Here is a 23680-nt window from a genome sequence, read left to right on the forward strand (position 1 = left end):
CTATTTGCTTTAGGTCATATTTATCAATAAAATATTAGTTTATTCCTTCATTACTTGAGAGCAAATGGAGATAAAGGGAACCAATTAAGTGAATTAAATTATCTAGAAAGCAGATGAATAACAACACAAGTAAGTTAATAAAAGGAGATGGTTAGGGCCCATAGTCATTTTGCTTACCTTGAAGACAAGTGCATTTCTTTCTAACACTTATCTCTCTCTCATTTACTGGAGAATGATAGTGAATTTCCATTTCAATATTTAGCCCATTTGCCCCTTTCATGTTTGACTTAGAAGTACAGAGGAGACTTAATGGATCTCACCAGAGTTATTTTCGGGAACTACCTAAAAGAGATTCTCTTCCTGTCTGCCACCCTTACCCTCACTGGGCTTGAGCTATATGGCTGTGAGGATAGGGTTGCTTTAGCCATCTTGCTGCCATTGAAGAACCTGCCTGAGATCCAGCCATACCAGCAAAAGCCATTAAGGAAAAAAAAAAAAACCAAACAACAAACACAATGACATTATTGTGGTTTTGTAATAAGCTGCACTTGACCTTGTGGTTTTTTTCCATTCTAGTAGCCTGCTGGGGATGGATTTTCTGTCATTTTGAACTGAAGAAGACTAGCTTATCCAGGGATAATAACACACACACACACACACACACACACACACACACACACACACACACACACACACACACACACACACACCCAACAACCCACAGAACTTCCTATTTCTTTATAATGAAGGAGAAAAGCTTAATAAATGGGTCCTTGAACTAAATTTTTGATGTTAGACTCCTCTCACATTAATATTTTATGTTTTTTTAACCATAATTTTTATACACATGAAAATATATGGTCAGAATTTCTGGGGATAGTAAATATTTTTGCCTTAGTATAGTTTACATTTTCAGGCATATTCCCAGAATAAGGGGTAGTTAAATTATTCGAAGCTGCATGTTTGTTCCTTTGAAAAAAATATAAAGTAATATTTTAAGAAAATCAAATTAAACCAAGCTTTGATATTTTGTATAGTTTTATGCAACTACTTTCTTAGCCAAAAGACCATGAAGATAAAAAAAAATCACTAAATATTTCTCAATATTTCTAGTGGAAGAAGGTGAAACTGTATTAGAGCCGTATTTTTCATGGGAATATATAATACATAAAACATTTTTTTCTTCTATCTTTCTTGAAATAGAAGCATAGTTACTCAGACTCAAAAGATCTATTGCTATTATATTATTTCTGACTTCAAAACAATAATTAAAAAAGTTTCCAAACCTTTCAGCAGCAAGGTAATTATATGTGGAGATTTTATGAGTACTTTTTAAATATGCATTTTATGGTCTGTTTCACTTAGAAGTTCTTACTCAATGGATTTAGAATAGGCCTACATACACTTGAGAGAGTAAGTTAACACTATACTGATATTCTTGTACACATATATTCATTCTTTGCCATGTCATGGATACCACTCAAAAGTAAAAATGTGCTTGAATGTTGTATTTTATCTACATTGATCTGGTATGTTAAGGGTTAAATACTCCTTTTTTTTCCCCCCATATCCCTACTTTTCCACAGTGTCTTCCCGTAGGCAATATATGGTACAGTTGCCAAAGAGGAATGCTCAAATTTCATCATTCATCTTTGTTAGTTTATAAAAAGCAAATGTACATCTGGCATGTAGTGTGGAGGTCATAAAACTGCAAGAGATTGACACCTTCTGAACTAATCAGTTGGAAATGCATTTTTACTAGTCTCTCTGCTAGCATCCATCAGATGACAGAATCTCATTTCCAACAGCCAAGATGCAGGGGCACACTGTTTTTTATTTTTCTGCAGAGTTGATCAGTAACTTGCCTGAGCAAGTGACGGATGGTTATGAATCCAGCTTCTTATAACTTGAGAAAACATTTTTCATTCTTTGTCTCAAGTAATATAGCAGCTAGGGTCATCTAGTACAACTAAGTTGATTACCTATTTGCCCAAATGTATAGTATAGTAAAATTGTCTTGGTGGAATAGCTTTTCAAAATCATTGAAATTCTACTTAGTCTCAGCTACATTATGTTAGCTTACATTTCTATTGGCAAAGAAGCCATATCTAATAGCATTAATCATAAAAAAATCTAAAGAAAATCAGAAATGATCAAAACCCACTGAATAAAAACTTCAATTATTAGTTAAGAGCTCTTCTTCACTTTAGGCTTTGCAATATAAGTGGTACTCCAATGTAAAGTAGGTAATACAGTTTATGCTTCTCTCCAATCAGTGCTTTTTTAAGTTCTTAACATTATGGTTCTAGTTATTTCTTTTTTTTTCTTGTGAAAATGCCATACAAAGGGGTTACAATTACATGGGCAAGGTAATGAGTACATTTCTTATCAAGCATTGTTGTCTCCTCCTTTGTTTCCCTTTCCCATCCCTTCTCATCTCCCCTCCCCCCCTCCCCTTTTCCCCACCCCCATCCTTGGCCAAAGTTGTAAAGTTCGTTTTTCTTCATAATGTCTTGTACATCTCTTTGTTGCCATGGGTCCACCTGTATCCCTATTTAAACAATTTGTTTTTCCCCTTCCCCTCCACAAATTATACCAACATCAAATGCAGTGAAAACAGGGGTTATACGATGTGGGAGGGACATACAAAGCAACAAAGAAATCATTTTATAAATATGTTAGAAGCAATTGCAAGAAAGACAAAACATTTGAATCCTTATCTTGGCGTTCATTTTGCCTAACATCAACTTATCTGACCATTTCTGCTTGTCTCAGACATATACTAGTTATTACAAATAAGGGAAACCATGGGACCTATGTTTCTTTGAGCCTGGCTTACTTCACTTAATATAATTTTTTCCATGTCTTTCCATATCCTAACAAATGGGGCAATGTCATTCTTTCTGATGGAAGCATAGAATTCCATTGTGTACATATACACAGTAGATCCATTCATCTACTGAGGGGCATGTGGGTTGGTTCCATATCTTAGCTATGGTAAATAATGCTGCAAGAAACATAGTTGTGCTGGTAGCTTTAGTATGGTCTTGTTTGTGATCATTTGGGTTAATGTCCAAAAATGGGATTGCTGGGTCATAGGGGAGCTCTATGTGGAGTCTTTTGAGGAACCTCCATACTGCTTTCCAAAGTGGCTGAACAGCCCGGCGCTGGTGGCTCACGCCTGTAATCCTAGCTACTCAGGAGGCTGAGATCTGAGGATCGAGGTTCAAAGCCAGCCCGGGCAGGAGAGACCGTGAGACTCCTATCTCCAATAAACCACCAGAAAACCGGAAGTGGCGCTGTAGCTCAAGTGGTAGAGCGCTCGCCTTGAGCTGAAGAGCTGAGGGACAGTGCCCAGGCCCAGAGTTCAAGCCCCACGACCGACAAAAAAAAAACAACAAAAAAACCCCCCAAAAAACCAAAAAAAAAAACTAAAGTGGCTGAACAAGTTTACACTCCCACCAACAATGCAGTAGGGTTCCCTTCTGTCCATATCCCCTCCAGCATCTGTTGTTATTAGAGTTCTTGATTATAGCCATTCTAACTGGGGTGAGGTATTGGAAGATGTATTTTACTTTCTTTAGGAATTTTCATTGGTCTTTAACAGTAGCTGGAAAACTTATTTTGTTGATGGCCAAATAACCAATAGACTTTGTGGACCATCCAAGTCTCTGCTGGCAACTATTCAACTCTGCCTTACCAAAGAAGGCTTTGTTCTGTGGGTCAGTCCTTGGTCTTGCTTCAAGTTTTCTATCTTGTCCTATTTCTATTATTCTTTTTTATCATTCTTGATATCTCTTTCTGGCAAATTTAAACACACAGTTGGTTAGGTTACTGAAACTTGGATTCCAAGTCTCTTTCTTAAATTATGCTAGATAAAAGTCTTGGATTCTCATTTTTGTTCAAACCTTAATTAATGACCACGAATCGTGCCAACCATATTTGGAAGGCACTCTCACTCCAAATTCCAAATTGAAGTGAGAAATGGAGGCAATATTTTATTGGTGGGCTTCAGAATTTTAAGTGTGGAGGTACCGCTCTCCCCCACCGTCATCGTTCTGTAATGTTCATGGACTTACTGCTTATCATGAACATGTGTGGATTTTATACAGTCTTGGTTTTGTCTGTATTAGCACTGTCTTGGGGACTTTAGTCCCCATGCTCACATCCACAAGCTGATAATTATCCTGAATTAGAAACTCACAAACTGCCTTCTAGATATTCCCACTTAAGTAGGACACAAACATCCAAACTTAACATGTCTGGAATACAGCAATGACCTTCTCTCCCCAAACACGCTACTTCTGATGTATTTCTGTGTCAGTGAATGGTTCCACCATTCACCCATCCTATCTCTATATCCAAAATAGAAGGCTGAAGGTGATCCTTAACTTCTTTTGTCAACCCTAGGTCTTTGCTTTTCTTTACCTCAAACACCACTTGAATCAGTTCTTTCCATTTCTGGGAAACTACCCATTAGTCAATCTTGCTCATTTATTTTGACAAGATCTCAACAAACAGCTTGACTCCCCAGGCTCCATTCTCATCCCAGCTCTTCAGTCTTAACAGTTTAGCCATAGGAATCTTCATAGAAATCAAATTTGCTCACTTTTCTAGCTAAAATGCTTCCTTTCCAGGAGCTTTGGCAAGAAATCAGAACTCCTTACGTTGGCTGACAAGACCTTTCCTGATGATTGATTCCTCTGTGTGGAGATCTCTAACCTTCTCTCTTACTCCCTACCATCCTTAGCAATCAGCTCAGACAATTTTCTCAATAAGCTTCTTGAAGCTAATCTAGTTCACTTCTGTATCACCAGAATCTAGTAGACATCTTGGTTTCAAGTAAGTATTGAATACATTTGCTGAACAAAGGAAAGACTGAGTAAGTTCCTAGAAATTATAAGATCCACATTAAGTTAAAGTGAAAGGTTCAAAGCACAATAGAAGCAGCCAGTTGTTTTCTTTTATTGTCCTTTCTCTATCCTGAGACACTAAGGAATCCATGAATTCCTGTTTCTTTTTAACTCCAATATGTACTGAAAAAGTTCTTCACTAAATAGACACTAAGTAATTTACAGAATTATAGAAAAAATTAGAAATAACATCATAAAAAATACTATGTATATAATACTATATGCAATCTTACAAGTACTCCACTAAGAAAAACACTAACCTCAAATTCGTGAAAAGAGAAACTTTATAACAACGTATCTCAAGTCAATTGAAATAGAATTTTTTTCATGACGAAAAATTACAACAGAGTAAACCAAATAAAATCTGGAGTAAAATATCTACAATAGACCTAAACAAGAATGAATAAACAGAATATATAAAGAAGTGTTGTCCTAGGAATTAAAAAGGAAATTTCAAGCACCTCAACAACAACAACAACAAAAAACAAGAGAAAAAGCTGGCCAAAGGTGGGTCACGCCTGTAATCCTAGCTACAAATGAGGCTGAGATCTGAGGATTGAAGTTCGAAGAGGAAAGTCTGTGAGAGAGATTCTTACTTAAATTAATCTCCAGAAAGCCAGAAGTGGAACTGTGGCTCAAGTGGTAGAGCACTAGCCTTGAGCAAAAAACTCAGGGGCAGAACTTAGGCCTTGAGTTCCAGACTCAGGACAGGCATACAGGTACACAGGCACACAGGCAAATAGGCACATAGACACAGAGAAGCAATTAGCAATGCACGCACATGAATACAAATGACTGAAGAGCAAATATAAGGATCATCAATTGAGAGCTAGGGATGTAACTCACTAATACAGTGTTTGCCTAGCATGCACAAGGCCTTGGGTTTTACTCAGCATAACAGGAAATAAAAATGGTTATCAACCTACTAAAATTAGGGAGGTACAAATTAAAACAACAGAAATGAGATCACATGCATTTATCAGGAAAAATCCCATTTTTCATTTTGTTGAATAATATTTATGCGCAATGATTGTGTACAGAATTGTGCACAGATTTTGAACACAGGGGGACTAATTTCATATCAATGAAATGTATAGTGGTTGAAACTTACTTGCAAGGTAATATGCCAGTAGCCATCCAAATTAAAATTGTATTATCCTGTGATCTAACAGTTTTATGTCTAAAATTCTGTCCTAAAAAGTTTTTGTGCATTTACACAACTGTGCATGTGTATATATACACACATATGGACACTTGAACACACAGATCCAATAAAAAATGAAACAAGTAAATTATGAACATAGTAACAGTAAAATTAATTGATATAACCACATTTTTTATTATGAAGAAAGAGCTGGGAATGTACTGATGGGAAAAATATCTCTAGGCTACACTCCCCGGAAGAACCAAATTTAGAATAACACTTAAGTCATTCATGTTAAAAATCTTAGATGTAGGTATAAATTCAGTGACGGTAGAGAAGATGATCATCAACTTGCCAATACTGGTTGGCTCTTTGGACAATGGGAATATAATATATATGTACTATGGCTATGAATAATATCCTTACGTATAATAGAGGAGTTCTTCACCTTGAGACATGTCACAGAGGCTTGTGTCTACAGAGGCCCTGTGCAACACTCATTTCTACTTTCTGAAGCTAGAAATGGTAGCTATTGGGTGTAAAATAACAGGAGACATTTCTAATCTATGTGGGTTTTGATTTTTCTCCTTCTAAATCTCATTAAAACATAATGGTAATACTTGATGCTCCTTGGGTTGTACCAGGAAGCTAGTGAAGTCTTTTGCTTCTGAGTGCACAAGCTGAATTTTGTTTTCTCAGAATGTGATTTCCTATACCCTAAAAATTCTGTAAATATGGGTTCAGAGCAAGTCGAAGCCCTCCTCTAAAGTAGAATCCAGTAATCTTCTAAAATAAATTCAATTTTTCCCCCAAATCATCATCTAGTAGGATAATATATATTTTAATGACCCAAAACTCTTAAGTTCCACTGGTGTTCTGATAAAATATGAGGTTCTTTTGGAGAAATACTGATGATCTCCTGTAATTTTCTTTCTTTCTTTAAAACACTTCCCCTTTTCTTCTCAGTTCAATTATTGGTACACTATTTATCTTACTTTTATTTTTAAATTAGTTCTGGAGAACACAATAATCTTATTATTTTGCAAAGTTTTTTTCCCATTTATCTCCAAACTATCACTTTCATTCATTTTTTTTTTCATGTTGATGCTTATATAACAATTTTATCTTTTTTTTCTTTTTGTAAAGTTACTGGGCTTGAATTCAGGGTCTTGAGTTTTTTTTTTTTTTTGGTTGGTCATGGGCTTGAACTCTGGGCTTGGGCACTTCCCTCAGCTCTTCAGCTCAAGGTTGATGCTCTACCACTTGAACCACAGCACCACTTCCAGTTTTCTGGTGGTTAATTGGAGATAAGAGTCTCACAGACCTTCCTGCCTGGACTGGCTTTGAACCGCAGTCCTCAGATCTCAGCCTCCTGAGTAGCTAGGATTACAAGGGTGAGCCTCTGGTGCCCAGCTTGGGTCTTGAGTTCTCGTAGGGCTTTTTTTTTTCCACTCAAGACTGATGGTCCATCAGTTAGCCATGCCTCCAGTCTAGTTTATTTTTGTTGTTGTTGGTTAATTGGAGGTAGAGATAGATGGAGTTTTCTGTCTAAGCTGGCTTTCTTCATTAGCTAGGATTCCATGTATAAAATTTAAAATTTCATCCTTTCCTTTTTTGAGGTCATTCTTTTTTTGGCATGTTTTACTTCTATTATATTTCCAATTTTTCTTATGCTTCGACTCTTTAATTTGTATCTTTATTCATGCTTATGTAATTTTTATTTTTAATTTCTGTAATCAGCCCCAAAAGGTTTTTTAAAAAAATGCCTATTTTAGATACAGCTTCCTGACATATCGTCCCCAAGTAATAATTCCAGAGAAGTAACAACTTCAATTTCTCACAAGTAAGGCATATTAATCTTAGCAAGAGCCTTGCTTTGACCTTCTAGTATTTTCAAGAAAAGTCTAAGTCTAGAGTGAGTCTTTCACAGACATTCTTTTTTCTTTTTTGGTCGGTCGTGGGGCTTGAACTCTGGGCCTGGGGCTGTCCCTCAGCTCTTCAGCTCAAGGCGAGCACTCTACCACTTGAGCTACAGCGCCACTTCCGGTTTTCTGGTGGTTTATTGGAGATAGGAGTCTCACGGTCTCTCCTGCCCGGGCTGGCTTTGAACCTTGATCCTCAGATCTCAGCCTCCTGAGTAGCTAGGATTACAGGCGTGAGCCACCAGTGCCCGGCTTCACAGACATTCTTGTGTCCCAATCATCTAATCTCCAGGATAGGGCTTGGTGCCTACACCTCAGGTCACCAAAAGAGATCTACCTATTGGAGGATCAAAAGTGATCAGAGAGATCTCTATTAAAAGAGAGGAACTATTGGTAACAATTGGTAGGGGTACTGCATTTGGGAGCAATCATCTTATCAATAACTATCTCAATGTTTGTAAAGATATAATTATCTTTCACTAGTTGTTATTTGTCAATGCTTCAGTCTTGGGACCAATAGCTACTTAAAGTCAAAACCTTCCCCTCCTCCAGCTAAATAAGATTCTGGTGAATAGGCTGTATAAATACAATGATGCTTATAAAAGCATCTGGGAGAAGCAGAGAGCTATCTTGTTAACCTGGACAAGGAAAGTATCAGCAGGAGTCAGTGCTATGCTGTTCTTGTTGCTGTCAAGTGAAAGGGCTGTAACCTAGAGGAGGCAGGAAAGAGTACAGGATTCCTTCTTAGGAAAAATCTAGGCTATATGGAACAGCTATTTTGGTGTGTGTGTGTGTGTGTGTGTGTGTGTGTGTGTGTGTGTGTGTGTGTGTGTGTGTGTGTGTGTGTGTGTACATATACCATATATATTCATATATACTTGATACATATATTTATTTTATTTTTATATGCTATATATAATCTATATTTGATTAAAGTGGAATTAAAAGCTATGAAAAGCTAAGCCTGTTTTTAGACTATTCTTATTCTGTTTTTCTGCCTGTTCTGCATTTATACCTCTTTCTCCTAGTGACTGCACTTTAATTTTTCTTTGGGCAGATGAGTCTAATTGACTGGGAAAAGGAAAAAGTATTGTTTGGAATAGAAGGAAAAGACCTGGCCTAAGACTATATTTAACTATTTTCCTATGTAGCTATTTTTTTTTCTAAAAAAAATCACAAAAGCTAATTAATATGCCTTCTTCTGGTGAGGGCAAGCTACTTTTCCTTTTTCAAAAATTGTGTTCTCTGAAGTTGCTCAAACTAGACTGTAGCAGCTATTGATAAAAAGTATTTCATTTGTGACTAGGGCCAAAACAACCTCTTCACCCTCTCCTCCTCCATAGTTACTTAATATGCTGCATCAAAGAAAGAGCTTGTCTGCTTCACGGCTAATTCAACATTCTGACATCAAACTAAGTTTAGAAAATGGCTTCGTATCACTGCATCAACGTGTGTCTTACAATTTTGGATACAGTCTTAATTTTAAACCTTCTGTTCTATTGTCCTTATATCATGCTATTCTTAATTGCCTGTCATGTGTCTTAATTTGGGGTTTGGTGTGTCAAGTACCCTCTCATTGCACATAGCCCATGCCTAAGTTCAAAGAACTTTCTAGCAGGGCTTTTTAGGACATTGAGGTTACAATCTCAAGACATAATGAAGTTGGCACTGAGATTCCTTCTTAGAAGACCCACAAAATTAGGTTAGGGACAGGCATGGAAATTATGGGAGATAAGTAGCAAATTCACAGGAGGTCTTCTATCAGCTCAGATTTCCCCTCAGAGAGGGAAGCTTGGAGATAGTATAGCTTCACACTAATAAGAATAAACAAAGGGGAATGAGGCCAATGCACAGCTGATAAATTTTGAGGAAAAGGGAAAAAAAAAGCCCTTTGCTGATAACAATACTAAAGAGTTGATTAGCCCCTAAATTACTCTCCCTTGTCTCTGTAGACTTGGCCTTGAAGTTTGCTTCCCTCTGAGAGCATGCAGAATCTCAGTGTAATCTCCTTTTAGAAGACAAAATCTGTAATACAGGAGCAGGGAGAAAGAGTCGCTCTCTTCCTCCCCAGGCAACAGGCACAATGGGAGTAGAGACTCTTTTGGGGACAGTAAGGAGTTAGGTTGCCATCTGGGCTGTGGTTCAGAGAGGATAAATGCTGCCATTTCTGTAAGCACGTGGGTAAGAGGAGTCAGGCAACTGGGAAAAGCAGTGGGGGGTTGGAGACAGTCTAAATCCATCAGGAGAAGAAAGGAAAGGAGGCCACCATGTAGAATTAGCGGCTCAAGTCTGTTTGATGGTCCAAGTCAAAGAAAACAGACTGCTAGAAAGTGGACAGGAGAGCTTCCGCTTCCTGTCACGTGGCATTTGGTTGGTGTGTGGCTGAAGCCTAGCCAGCTTGTAGAGGATGATGGGCTAGATGCTAGATCTGGCCAGTTTGTTCCCTAGAAAACAAGGGTTAGCCCCCCCCCCCCCTCCCCGCTATACATGGGGAAAAGACTGTTACATTTTCTGACAACTGACTAGAGCTTGCAACTAATTGAGGAATATTATGATAGCAAAAGAAGGGAAACTGATGGAGGAAATATCATACCCTACCCATTCAAAAGGTGACAGAGATCTAGAGAGCAACTTCGTCCTTCAAAAAATTCACTTTAAGTCTTTGTCAAAATTAGCCAGCTGTCAGGGGCAAGCTTTCTGCCACCAACTCCCACTCTCTATTCTCTGAAATTAAAATACAACAGCACAGGGATGTGCTCAAACAGGAGAATAATTATTCCTAGCCCAGGGCTTAAATTAGGTGGAATATTGAAATCTCTTAAACCTAAGGTAAAATCAAGACTAGAAAGACACTAAAGTACCGCTTCGAGGAAACTGTTCTCTGTGACAATTCTATTCTTTTTTTTTTTTTTTTCCCATTGATGACTTTCAACAGAAGAGAGGGAAAAATGCCTCACATCTTCTGGAACACTTAGTTATTACAATAATGTTGTAGAGCCCCCAATTGACAAAGCCCCAAATACCAGACCTGAGGAAGGGATTAGAAAAAAAAAAAGGAATAGAGAACAATGGACATTATACATACGGTAACTTGGTTACCTTGCCTTTTCCCCGAATGATAATCATCTTGCATTTGTTTCAGGAAAAATAAGGAACAAAATCATCCTGTCAGCACTCATACATTTTTCAATCAATCTAATCTGTGGGGATCAGGTTTCTTTTGGCAATAACTATGTACTCACTGTAACTTATGGACCTGAGCGCTGGCACACACTGGTTTCCATGCTCAGCATTTCTTACCTCCTTCATTGTCCTTGCTATCCGTGCAGAGAGTCTCCATGGCTACATCACAGCCTGCTCCTCTCCACCCTGGCTGGCAAACACAATGCCAGCCATTTTGGTCCAGTGTACATCTTCCATTGCTGTTACATAGGCCGGGACAACCCTCTGTCAAGACAAAGAAGGAAAACACCAGCGATTTGAGTACTGAAAGATTTCTCCCCTGACATAAACAGATACAGGACACTTAGTGGGAACAGGCCTTTAGAAACAGCACAAATACTGTAATTGCACATGGGTGGAAACAGCAACAATATCTAAGGATTCTAATTCTTATCCAAGTGGCATCTTTGATTGGCCTGACCCTTGAGACACCACTTACCTGTGCAGGACAGAAATATATGCAACAATCCACTAAATAGCTGCAGGCCAGACAAAATTAACTTAATTTCTTTTTTTTTTTTCTTTAGCAAAGCAACAAGGTATATTGTATGGAATGAAAACAGCCTCTCAAGGAAATAATTTCAGAATCCTTTGTCTTGATTTTTTAAAAAATCTGTGGTTAACATGACTGGTTACATCTTAGGGCATTCTCTTTGGGGGCACCTTGTTGCTTTAAAAACAATTCCTCTAAATTCAAAAGCATGAAAGTAGGCATGAGTTTATGAATGATGTTAAAAAGAGAGTGTTAATTTTATCTGGCCTCAGAGTTGCCGAATATTCATGTGAAATTACAGTCATTAAATAATCGCACAAAGTATAGGCCAGTATTAATTGACTATACTTTATGCCAAGAATACATTCCTTTTTCACAGAATAAGCAAAGCCCAGGAAATAGTGAAGCAGCTTAGCATCTATTCTAACAAACATTAGGATTCAGGCTGCATACGGATGGGACAGGACCAACAGGATTTCCAACTAAATGTAATAGCTGTGCATATTTGATTACTTAGGACGGACAAAATGAAATACCATAGGACCACAATAAAACATCGATAGAACAAAAACACGGTAGTGACGTGCTTCAAGACAGATAGCGAAGAGTGATAGTTTGTGACAATCTCCCTAAGGCTTTTATGCTGTTACCTTTATATCCTATCTTGTCTGCTTTTATGGGCAAGGAGGGAAAATTTGGGAAACAATTAAAATAATTTAATATATCCAAAACCTAGTATTGTTTCAGTCTAACATGACATTAAAAAAATTACATTTTTTTTTTGCCACTTCCAACTGATGATATCTGGCATGCAGCCACCATGAGCTGTTCATGAAGGATGACACTCAGTCTGGAGTTCTTGTTTATGAGTGTGACATGGACTGACAGAAGCAAGGCTATATAGATACTCTAAAATCCTCAGAAGAGCTGGGTACTAATCTGATCTCTTCGGATAGTTCCTTATCATTTGGTATAACACAGATCTTAAACAAATACTTGCTGTAGCAACTGGGGTTTGTTATCACCAGAGAACTCGTCTGGTTTGGGTGACCAAATTTAAGGGAACAATCTGTTTAAAAATGAAGTCTGTATTGAATGAACAAATCATGCACTGGGTTCCCCTCCATCACTGTGGCAATTGAGAAATATCTCAAAGCGATGTTCTGTCTCTTAAGATCAGAGATACAGGGAAGGGGAACATTTTGAACCTCTGTGGTAAAGCCTCACAAAATTCTACTTATGGATGCCATCAGTCAGGATGAGATTAATTTTGCTGCTGGTTTTCTTTCAGTTACCATAGCTAGCTTTGGATTATTCAATACCTAAAAGGTGAATTTTTCTTACAGGATTTTTTTAAAAAAGCAACCAAGAAATATTCAGTTGCCCCACTGACAAAAAGTGTCAGAGGCCTCATGGTATGAAAGCCTGGATATTGCCATGAATATTTTCATATTCTAATGAAAAGCACAAACAAGGAATAGAAAATAGGTAATCTGAGCAGAAAGGGAAAGGGGATTTTTTCTCTTCGGAAAAAAAAATTCTACCTATTTCTACAAGAACTGAAGACACAAGGAATCTGCTGTTTTCTGCAGAACCATGTTACTAGTTCTGAGGTAGTGAAATGAGCAATATTTGGAAGACTTTAGAAATAATAAATGTAACTTATGAGATCACATATATTCTAAACATTCAGAGGTTCCCGTAAGAGGATAAATGAGATTTCTCTCAACATCTTATGTTATTCAGGATCTTCTCCAGGTTGACAATTTTTTATTCTTTGACAAGAGTCTTTAGGATTTCTTTAATTTGGAATTTAAAGCACATTAGCTGAATTGCCAACAATGAAGATCTGAAAGCAACAATAGAGCAAAATAAACAAAAAACAGCAAATGCACTGTCATCTTCAGTTTTTGGTTCCAGTGAAAACTAATGCTGTTACATAGGAATGAAATCTGTGATAACCCAAAATTATAAAAATGAGACACAGACATTTAAGTCTCAATACTTTAAAATCTGAGGCGCTTCACAGAATGTAAGCTTGATTTATACTTTACAGAAATATACGTGAAAAACACTCTCTTATCATACCTACTACGATCTAATACACAGTTATATATAGAGATTATAGATATATATGAAGATATGTCAACAAAGAGCAGGTATACAGTACCTTTAACTATCTTATCCAAATAGTGAGCTTGGGAAATTAAAAAGGAAAAAAAGAACAGACAGACATTTCAGAAGTGTCACATGGGACAAGGAAATTTTCAGAATTTGCATGCAAATTGAATAGCTGCAGGTGACATGAGACTCACATCACACGACAGAGATGCACTTCATATCTCTTAAAAAATGCAATATAGTCACACTTTAGCCAGTGTTGTCATGATTCTAGGAAAGACTCAGCACTTCACAGGTGAACTCAAACCACCCTTCACAGATTCTTTGGAATACACGTCACCCTCATTCTTTTAAAGGTCATAGCTAAGCAGAACAAATGATGTCAAATCATTTGCTCCTATCTTTCATATCACTATCTTCACATATTACTAGAGAATTTTGGAATTTTACAAGTATGAGATCTACATGATCGAACCTTAATAATAAATAATCAGAAATTAAGGATTCTTGAGCAAATGTAATGTATTCACATTCTGTTTGAAAAGGGCATGTATAAATTCAGTGAAAAATAATTTTCCAGTAGCCCTGGGCTCCAAGCCAGATGGACAAGCTGTATCACATATGTGGTCTATTAGGAAACAAGGAATATTCTAAGATTCTGTTTCTGTTCATGCATCATGAGAATGGCTGCTTCCCTCAAAAGGTTTGTAGGAACAGGAAGGATTATGACAGGTCTTTTGCTGTACCTGTACTTGCCCTGTACATTTATCTTTCATGAGGTTACAATTAGGCTACACCTTGCCCCTTGACAGAGCCATAAATGCCTCTCCACTCACTGGAGAGACCTAATATATTCTTAATAAGCCTCAAATCTTCTTGCTTTGTCAAAATTCATACATCTTTAATGACCTAAAATTGCTTTTCAAAGATGCTCATGTTGATTATTTTTCATTACTGACATATGCAAGGGGTAGCAGAACTCTCAACAGAATGATTTAAACTGTAACTTTCACGTGAGACACTCAGGTCTAGTAGCTGTGTCGTGTGCGTAAACAAACCCATAAGTGGTTTTGACACATCTGTACTGTGCAAATAAAAGGATTCTTCATTTTACCACAGGATTCCATTACAGGCTTCTGAATTGCCTTTAAAAATAAGCATGTTTATAGCTAATTGACAATGTATTACAAAGGAAATTAAGGTTGAAGACAAAACAGTATTAGGCTCTACTCTGCAATTATAACTTAGTAAAAATAATTCATCTTTTAGACATTAAAATAAAAATGTATTATTGGATAACATCACTCACACAGTTCCTCAATAATTCTGTCTAAATGGTATATAATCTACTACAGTCTATAATAGCTCATTTGATGATTTGGACATAAACAAAATGATGTAAAAATTCTAGAGTTTCCAACACAGATATGGTAGTGTTTCCTAGGGGATTCTTATTTTCTCACATTTAATAACAGGCGATAGTTAAAGAATATACATCTTTTGCTTTTTTTTTTGGTCGGTCATGGGGCTTGAATTCTGGGCTTGGGCGTTATCCCTCAGCTCTTCAGCTCAAGGTGAGCACCGTACCGCTTGAGCCACAGCGCCACTTCAGTTTTCTAGTGGTTTATTGGACATAAGTCTCACGGAGTTTCCTGCCCGAGCTGGCTTTGAACTGCAATCCTCATATCTCAGCCTCCTGAGTAGCTAGGATTACAGGAGTGAGCCACCGGCTCACAGGTAATGTAACTAGAATGAAGAACATAACTTAAATTCTGATCCGGATTAGCAGTTTTAAGAGAAGATTAAATTATTTTTGATCAGCCAAACCCATTAATTTAGCAAACAGAATCAATTATGCAAAACAATGCATTGATTTACAGGTAAAGGTCATGTGCATAAACAAATCTATTGATTTACAGGTTTGTCATTGGGCCCAGAGAACATCACAAGGAGAGCTGGAATTAGAAAATGAATTTAAAATATGGTGCAAGTTAAAATTAACATAACACTTTAAATATTAAAATGGCTTAACATAAGAGCTGCAGAAAAAGGAAAAGAAAACCTAAAGACCAATGACAAGAAAAATATCTGTACTGAGAAAAAGATACCAAAATATTTCATTAACATTTTATACCATAAACGATCACTGTGATAGTATAAATCTAAGAAAGGAAAAAAAGTTACATAAAATTTATGATAACACAACCAAAAAGCCTGGTTTTAAATAATGAAGAAGTTAAAAGGAAATGTGGATAGATGAGGTTAAAATAATTATTAAAAGTAATAATTGCAACAATAAAAACATCATCACAGAAGCCACTACAGGAAACAATCAGAAAAATGCAGCATGTTGGAAGAAGCCATTAGGAAAAAGTCGTAAAAATAATACAGTATATTTAAAAATTAATATACCTAACAATGGCTGAAATGCACATTAAGTTGCAGGAAAATTACTTTGAAAACGAACAAGTATGTTTTAGCTGACACTAAAAAAATCATATCCATTAGATCTGTTTTTTTTGTCTTATTGAATAAAACTCTCACAAAAATGGATGCTAGACAAGCCTTTTAGGGGAAAAACACTTTTCTAGTAAATGTTGACTTCATAAAATCCTTTGCCTGATTTTAATTATTGATTAATAATAGGATAACAATTGTTTTGTAAGTGAATATAATCGTATTCCTTGGAAGCTGTTGATTTTTAAAACTTTTTTGGTTGGGGCTGGGAAATTGGCTCAGTGGTAGAGTGCTTCTCTGGCATGCATGAGGCCCTGGGTTCAATTCCTCAGCACCACATAAGCAGAAAAAAGCCGGAAGTGGCTCAAGTGGTAGAGCGTTAGCCTTGAGCTGAAGAGCTGAGGGACAGCGCCCAGGCCCAGAGTTCAGCCCCAATGACTGACAAAAAAAACAAACAAAAAAAAAAGGAAAAAACAAAAAACTTTTTTGGGTCTCATCCAAGAAAACTGATGAAAATTAGATTCCACCCCCACCCCCAAATAAATAAAAGCACAAATGTTCCCAATGCTTTCTTTCAGCTCTGCTTTGAACCCTGCTTGTAGACACCTTACAGATTAGGAACACCTGGCAGGTAGGTGCACGAGATTCCCAAATCCCTTTGGCCTTTGTGTCTTTCTCCAAGTTCAGAGCAGATTCAGAAGGATTCTGGAACACAGGGCAAGTACTCTGACCCCAGCCTTGCTCCTTGAAGATCAGGACAGAGACTTACTTTGTGCTGAATACTAATGCTTTATATTATTCTCTGATTGAATATTGATTACAACACTATGATGCAAATACCATGGAGACAGTAAATACAGATGAAGAAGACAATCAGAAGAAATTTTGTTGAGTTACAAGCTAGCCATCTGGGCTATCTGGCTTTTGAAGTTACTCTTAACCACTGTGTCATAATGCCTTCTCTTAAAGATAAGGAAGAATTTCTTTTTCCAGTAGAAAACACATGAAGGGGGGATGAGAAATGGTACACAATCATTTCCGATCTAATATGAATCTTTTCCCTAAGGGTTAATACCACCTTCTTTTAGGCCTTCTACAGGGCTCCCTTGGGAAAGTACAAGGTAAGCTTCCTTTAAGGAATGCAGATGAAAGTCTTTTAAGGCAGTGGCTAATTCCTGACTTTAATTGCTTCTGCTTGGAAATACATTCAAAATTGTCCTCAGGAAAAAGCAAATGAAGCAAATGCTCAAATTTCAGTTCTATATACTTGCAGGTCTTGCGCTGGTACAAGTGGGCAAAGACAAAAAAATTCTAGGTGTAGAAAGATGGTTTGGATCATCAAAACATGAAAAGAGGAGATCAGGAATGTGGCTTAGTGGTAGAGTATTTGCCTAGCATGCATGAAGCCCTGGGTTCCATTTCTTAACATATAAACAAAAAAATTAACGAACTTAATAAAGTTTAAAACAAAGGTTTTGTTTCCTAGAGAGAATTTTTACTCTGCAGCGTAGTCTGAACTTGGACTCAGGACCCTCCTGCCTCAGCCTGCTGAGTGCTGGGATTATAGGCATGTTCCACAAAACTCAGCTAAAAATAGTTTCACTATACAACCTTCCATAAGTTTCTAATATCAACAGTGAAAGGCTGTTCCTACAGTCTTTGCACAGACTTATCCTTTAGATACCTTTTAAAAAATTATTTATTTATTTTTATTGTGAAAATACTGTACAGAGGGATTACGATTACATGGGCAAGATAATACATACATTGCTTATCAAGCATTGTAGCCTCCTCCTTTGTTTCCCCTTCCCATCCTCCCCTCCATGCCCCCCCAATCCTCCTCCCCCCCCCCCACCAAAGTTGTAAAGTTCGTTTTCCACATAACGATATCTCATTGTTGCAATGGGTCCACCTGTCTCCTATTTAAATGATTTGTTTTTTCCCTTCCCCTCCACAAATTATATCAACATCAAATACAGTGAAAGCAGGGGTTACACTGTGGGGGAGGGACCTACAAAGTAGGTGCCTTTTTAAAAAAAGCCAGTTTTGGAGCTTGAACTCAGGGACTAGGTGCTGTCTTTGAGCCTTTTTCCCTCAAGGTTAATGCTCTATCACTTGAGTCACAGTTCCTCTTCTGGCTTTTTGGTGATTAATTTGGAAATAAGAATGTCACTTTTTGCTTGACTTATGTAGCATTTTGAAATAAAAATAATAATTTTAAAGAGTGTCATGAACTTTCCTGCTCACCCTGGCTTTGAACTGTGATACGTTGATCTTAGCCCCTTGACTAGCTAGGAGTGCAGGCATGAGCCACCAGGCCCAGGCTGTAGGTACTTTTTAATATAAGAATATGGTTTCTGTGTAGGCCCTGCCCCTCTACTCTGTTCAGAGGAAAACTCTAAGAATGATTTGCTCCTGTTGGCCACCTTAAAAAAAATGGGCGTAGGCCTCTAGGTAGTGCTCTTCTTGTAACACGTTTAAATCTTGGTACGGTGAATAGGAAGGGAATTTTGTCCTATGCCATTGCCCCATTTGTGTACCTATCAAAACTATGGGCAGACCTCCTCTGACTATTTTCTCTGCTGTCTTGTGTTTTCTTGTTGTCCCATGAATACTTCTCACAGATGTAGTTTCAAAGTACATATGTTCATGTAAAAAAGAGAAATCATGAACTACCTGTGATCAAGTCATTACAGCTAAAAGATGCCATAAAACCACATGGTTGTAACAAACTTTATAGATGTCTATGAGTTGATGTGTAAATGTTCTGCAGTAGAAATGGATGAACTTTTGCATTTCCAAAGCCTGGTGAACAGGAGAACTTAATATTCATTAAACAATGACTAAATGCAGTTATTTCATTTAACTGGTGGCTCCTACATGAGTTTGCAGATTTTTTTTTTCAGGAATTTAGTGAAAGACGGTGTCTTTGAGAAAGAAGAAATGTTGGGCAATACATCATTTATAATATTGTTCCCCTGTATATTTCCCCTATCTATTCTTTTTTTCTGTTTTTTTTTTTTTATTGTAAAGACACTGCACAGAGGGGTTACAATTACATGGGTAAGGTAATGAGGACATTTCTTATCCAGCATTGTTACCTCCTCCTTTGTATTTCCCCCACCATCCCTTCCTTCCCCACCTCCACAACTTCTCCCTCCACCCCCCGAAGTTGTAAAGTTCGTTTTCAACATAGTGTCTTGTACATCTCATTGTTACAATGGGTCAACCTATATCCTTATTTCAGCATTTTGTTATTTCCCTTCCCTCCCCAAATTAGAAAAATGTATATACAAGATGCAGGGCACTGGAATCAAATACAGTGAAAACAGGGGTTATACCATGGGGGAAGAACATACAAAAGAAACAAAAAAAAATCACATAGTACATTATAAGTATATTAAAAACAACAGCTAGAAAGATAAAACCAGTTGTGTCCCTATCTTGGGGTTAATTTTGCTTAGCATCATCTTATATGGTCATATGTACATAGCTTTTGACCTTTTCTGCTTGTCCTAGACATATACTAGTTATTGCAAATAAGGGAAACCATGGGACCTCTGTTTCTTTGGGCCTGGCTTACTTCACTTAATGTAATTTTTTCCAAGTCTTTCCATTAGCTCCCCTATGACCCAGTAATCCCACTTTTGGGCATTTACCCAAACAATCAGAAACAAGGCTATACTACAGCTACCAGCACAACTGTGTTTTTTGCAGCATTATTTACCATAGCTAAAATATGGAACCAACCCACATGTCCCTCAGTAGATGACTAGATCAAGAAAATGTGGTCTATATATACAATGGAATTCTATGCCTCCATCAGAAAGAATGACACCGTCCTCCATCTATTTTTCTCCTCCCATCCTAATCCATCTACCCTAAGCATACATGGCACTGCTAACAGTAATTACTATTTACTATTACTCTGTGTGAAAACTATGCTAAGCACTTAATATTATCTAGTTGATATTTTCAGCCTTCTATGGGGGTAGTAGGCTAGGTACATTATTGTCTTTTCTCTTTCACAAATGAAGACACTGAGGCACAGGAAATGAAGCCACTTTCCCAAGATCAGAGTGTTGGCAAGCAACAGAGACAAAATTCCAACCAGGTAGCCAGATGGCAACGCTGATATTCTAATGAAAAGAATTGTATCCATAACTCAGAAGAACCGGAATTGTGTACCTTAGTGTGTTACTAGAAATAGCATGTAGTTTTGGATTGGTAAAGAAATCAACTTGGATGAAAAAAGAGATAGTGGAAGTGGAAATCCTTATTTCAACCCTAAACATAAAAGAAAGAAGCTAGGATGGAGGGCTAAACTTGCAAATTAATCTGACATCTTCAACAATTGACATCATCTCATAAATAAGACCATCTTATGTAAACTAAACAAAGTATTATGATAAGAATGGTTATAACATAGTCTAAAACTCCAAAGCTTGGGAATCTGGAGAGCAAAAAAGTAAAAACTTGGGATAAGATCAGAAAAATGAAAGCAAGTGAATATTGCAAACACCAAAGATAGAACTAGTTCAGTAGATGTGTAACTGTTGACTAAGGAGCAGCTGAGCAGTAGGTACAAAGAAGCCTGCTTTAAAAGGAGGTCAAAGGAGCATTCAGGCCTACTTAGGGAAGGAACTGGGATACTTGAAAGTCTACATGAAATGAGGTTAATTCCACATTTGCTTCCCCCCCCCCCCCGCCCCCCCCCCCCCCCCGCCCCGGTCAAACTGCTTCTTATAAACACAGAGAAAGAAACAAAGGCAAACCAAGTTGGTTCTCCATACACAAAGCAGCTCACTAGGGAAAGTAAAAAATGGTTTGACTGTGTGTTCATAGCTGCTGATGAATACCATTATGAACTATGCACAATTCTGCTATCGACAATGTGCTTAGTGGAGTATGTTAAATAGTACAGTATTTTCACGGGGCTTCTGAACTGACTCTTGGGTAATAGCTTAGACATAGCACATAACACAGCGTCTAGGATGCTGGAAATACTTCTCAGTTTAATTACAACAATAAACTCTTAGGGGCCCATCTTCAGAAGGGGATAATTCAATCAGATGCACACATAATAAAAATATAGATGGATTCTTCATCTGGGTTATTACTGAGAAGTCCTTGGAACAGAGGACAGATTTTTATTTAGCATTGTGTGTTTCATAATACTTTATACATGGACTTTAAAAAACGACTCACATTAGTATCTCATTAAAGTTGTAAGTAAATATCACACTTAGATTATTCATGTCCCAGTTTTTATAGGATGACAGAAAAGCTACCATCTGCAAATAAGTACATATTAAATCCATTTATTCCAATCAACAACAGTTTAAATCAGCTTGCATGCTGCATACCCATTGATTTGATGTTCCTTAATTGGTACTCACTGCACTGTTTCACTACTGATTACCACATCATAAAGGATTATGGTGGTGACATAGTTTTAAATACCAGAAAGCAATTTTATATTGGTAAGAGTTTCCTTAGGCTCCTTTCAATATGTTCTTTATCAGAGAATTGTCATTTTAAGATTGACTAAAACATTTCCAATAGCTTTATTTTAATTTAGAAAAGCTAATTAATTTGAATTTTAACAACTAGGGAGATACTATCAATAGATAAACACACTTTGCATGTGTGTGCATGCACACGTGTGCATTCTTAAAAGAACATTTGCTCTCCAACTGGCAACCATCCCCCCCTTAAAAAAAAACTGGCTTTGAATAAATTATTTTTAGAAGTCTAACCTTTTAGTTTTCTTTAGTTTGAAAATTTGGTGTGAAAATTACCTGTATAAATACATTGCTTTGTACATGCACCTACCTAAGCAAAATACCGCGCTTCACTTTGAAACATTACTTATAACAGGACATTCCAAGAGTGAAATAATGTTTTCCTGATTTGTCAGCCTAGAAAAAGATCCAAATTCCACGGTAAAGATGTTTTGAGATAAACCACACCTTATAAAGTCAGCACTATTAAAAAAAACACCATTATAAGCTGCAGAACTTTGCACAGAACAGTATATGATTTTCCTTCAGTGCAGAATTTCATGCCGGACTGTGGGCTTTATATTTGTAATGGAAGTAACGGTGGAGCACTGGAGATGCGGACAAAAACTCACTGATGTTGGCATGACATGCCTATTGCTTGCCACGTGCTATGACAGTTTTGTAATAGGTTTTGCATATGGCATGATTTCATCCATTTGACTGCATGTAGAAACATGCTAGGAACACATGTCTTCATTAGTTTTGACTTTTTGAGTGTACTGAATGACATAAGCAAAAATACATTTTAGAATTCTGTGTAAAAATCATATATTTTAAGCATTCTGATTTGGGAAGGAAACTAGCCAGAGACAGCTGTTAATAAGTAACAATTACAGGGCTGGGAGTGTAGCTCTGTGTAGAGAACAGGTTTACTATGTTCAAAGCCTGGGTTCAATAAAAAGAAAAGTAATTATAACATAGGCTGGAGACGTAGCTCAGTGGCAGAACATGTGATTAGCATATGCAAGGGCCTGGGTTTAAGTAGAACCTGTATGCGCATGTGCGTGTGCGTGTGTGTGTGTGTGTGTGTGTGTGTGTGTGTGTGTGTGTGTGTGTGTGTGTGTGTAAATATGAGTATGTTAAGTGAGTATTTGGATATTTGAGATTTTGACACTGGTAACTATATGTGTTGTGTTAACATTCCTAACCAAAGGAAACCATAACAATGAGTTACTTATGATTTGGTCTGAGATCAATGAATGTCAATCAATGCTTTTGTCTACTCAGGGCATTTAATAGTTAAGCTAAATTTATAGAAAAGGACTCATAGCAAGCAGGTCTTTGTCTTTGAAAGTTTTCTTGATACCTAGAAAAGCAAAGCAATTAAAAATTGAGCAATCCTTTTTACTCACCTCTCCTGAACTCTATTTAAAAATAGCTGATACAGGATTCCTTTCAAAGGTGACATACAGGAGTATTTTTCCTCTATTTATGGGTTTTAGTGCACACATGTATATGTGTGTTTGTATACATATATAACATATACATGTATACATATACACAATATGTACATATATATATATATATATACATATGTATATTTACCATTTGTATTTTGGGTACTGTATATTTTTCAGCCTTTTAAAAAAAATGAGCCAGATACAGGTTAGTTATGTAATCTACCCATTTTCTATGACTTTTTTTCAGTATCTAACCTCTGGATATATTGTTTAGCATAATAATTTCAGCTGGCAGAAAAAAATAGACACAAATTTATATTTTAGAGAGAGGTATATTGACTCATTCCTTCCTCCCTTCCTTTCTTTCTTTCTCTCTTCCTTTCTGCTTAGTCATAGATAGAAGAGTCTCTCAGATTTCTCTGGATTGGCTTTGACTACCACCTT

General features: G+C 37.0%; 1 protein-coding gene across 1 annotated transcript in view; it reads right to left on the reverse strand.

The window, feature by feature from the left end:
- The window catches only part of Tenm3 (teneurin transmembrane protein 3), a 325821-nt gene that overhangs the window by 66106 nt on the left and 236035 nt on the right, over nt 1-23680 (reverse strand). Inside the window, exon 12 of the mRNA XM_042699846.1 lies at nt 11280-11426. Coding sequence (XP_042555780.1) covers nt 11280-11426 — 147 coding nt within the window. The remainder of the gene's footprint in view (nt 1-11279; nt 11427-23680) is intronic.

This window comes from Dipodomys spectabilis, unplaced genomic scaffold (assembly GCF_019054845.1).
Source record: "Dipodomys spectabilis isolate Male_0828 unplaced genomic scaffold, ASM1905484v1 ptg000009l, whole genome shotgun sequence".
In the NCBI taxonomy this organism is placed as follows: Eukaryota; Metazoa; Chordata; class Mammalia; order Rodentia; family Heteromyidae; genus Dipodomys; species Dipodomys spectabilis.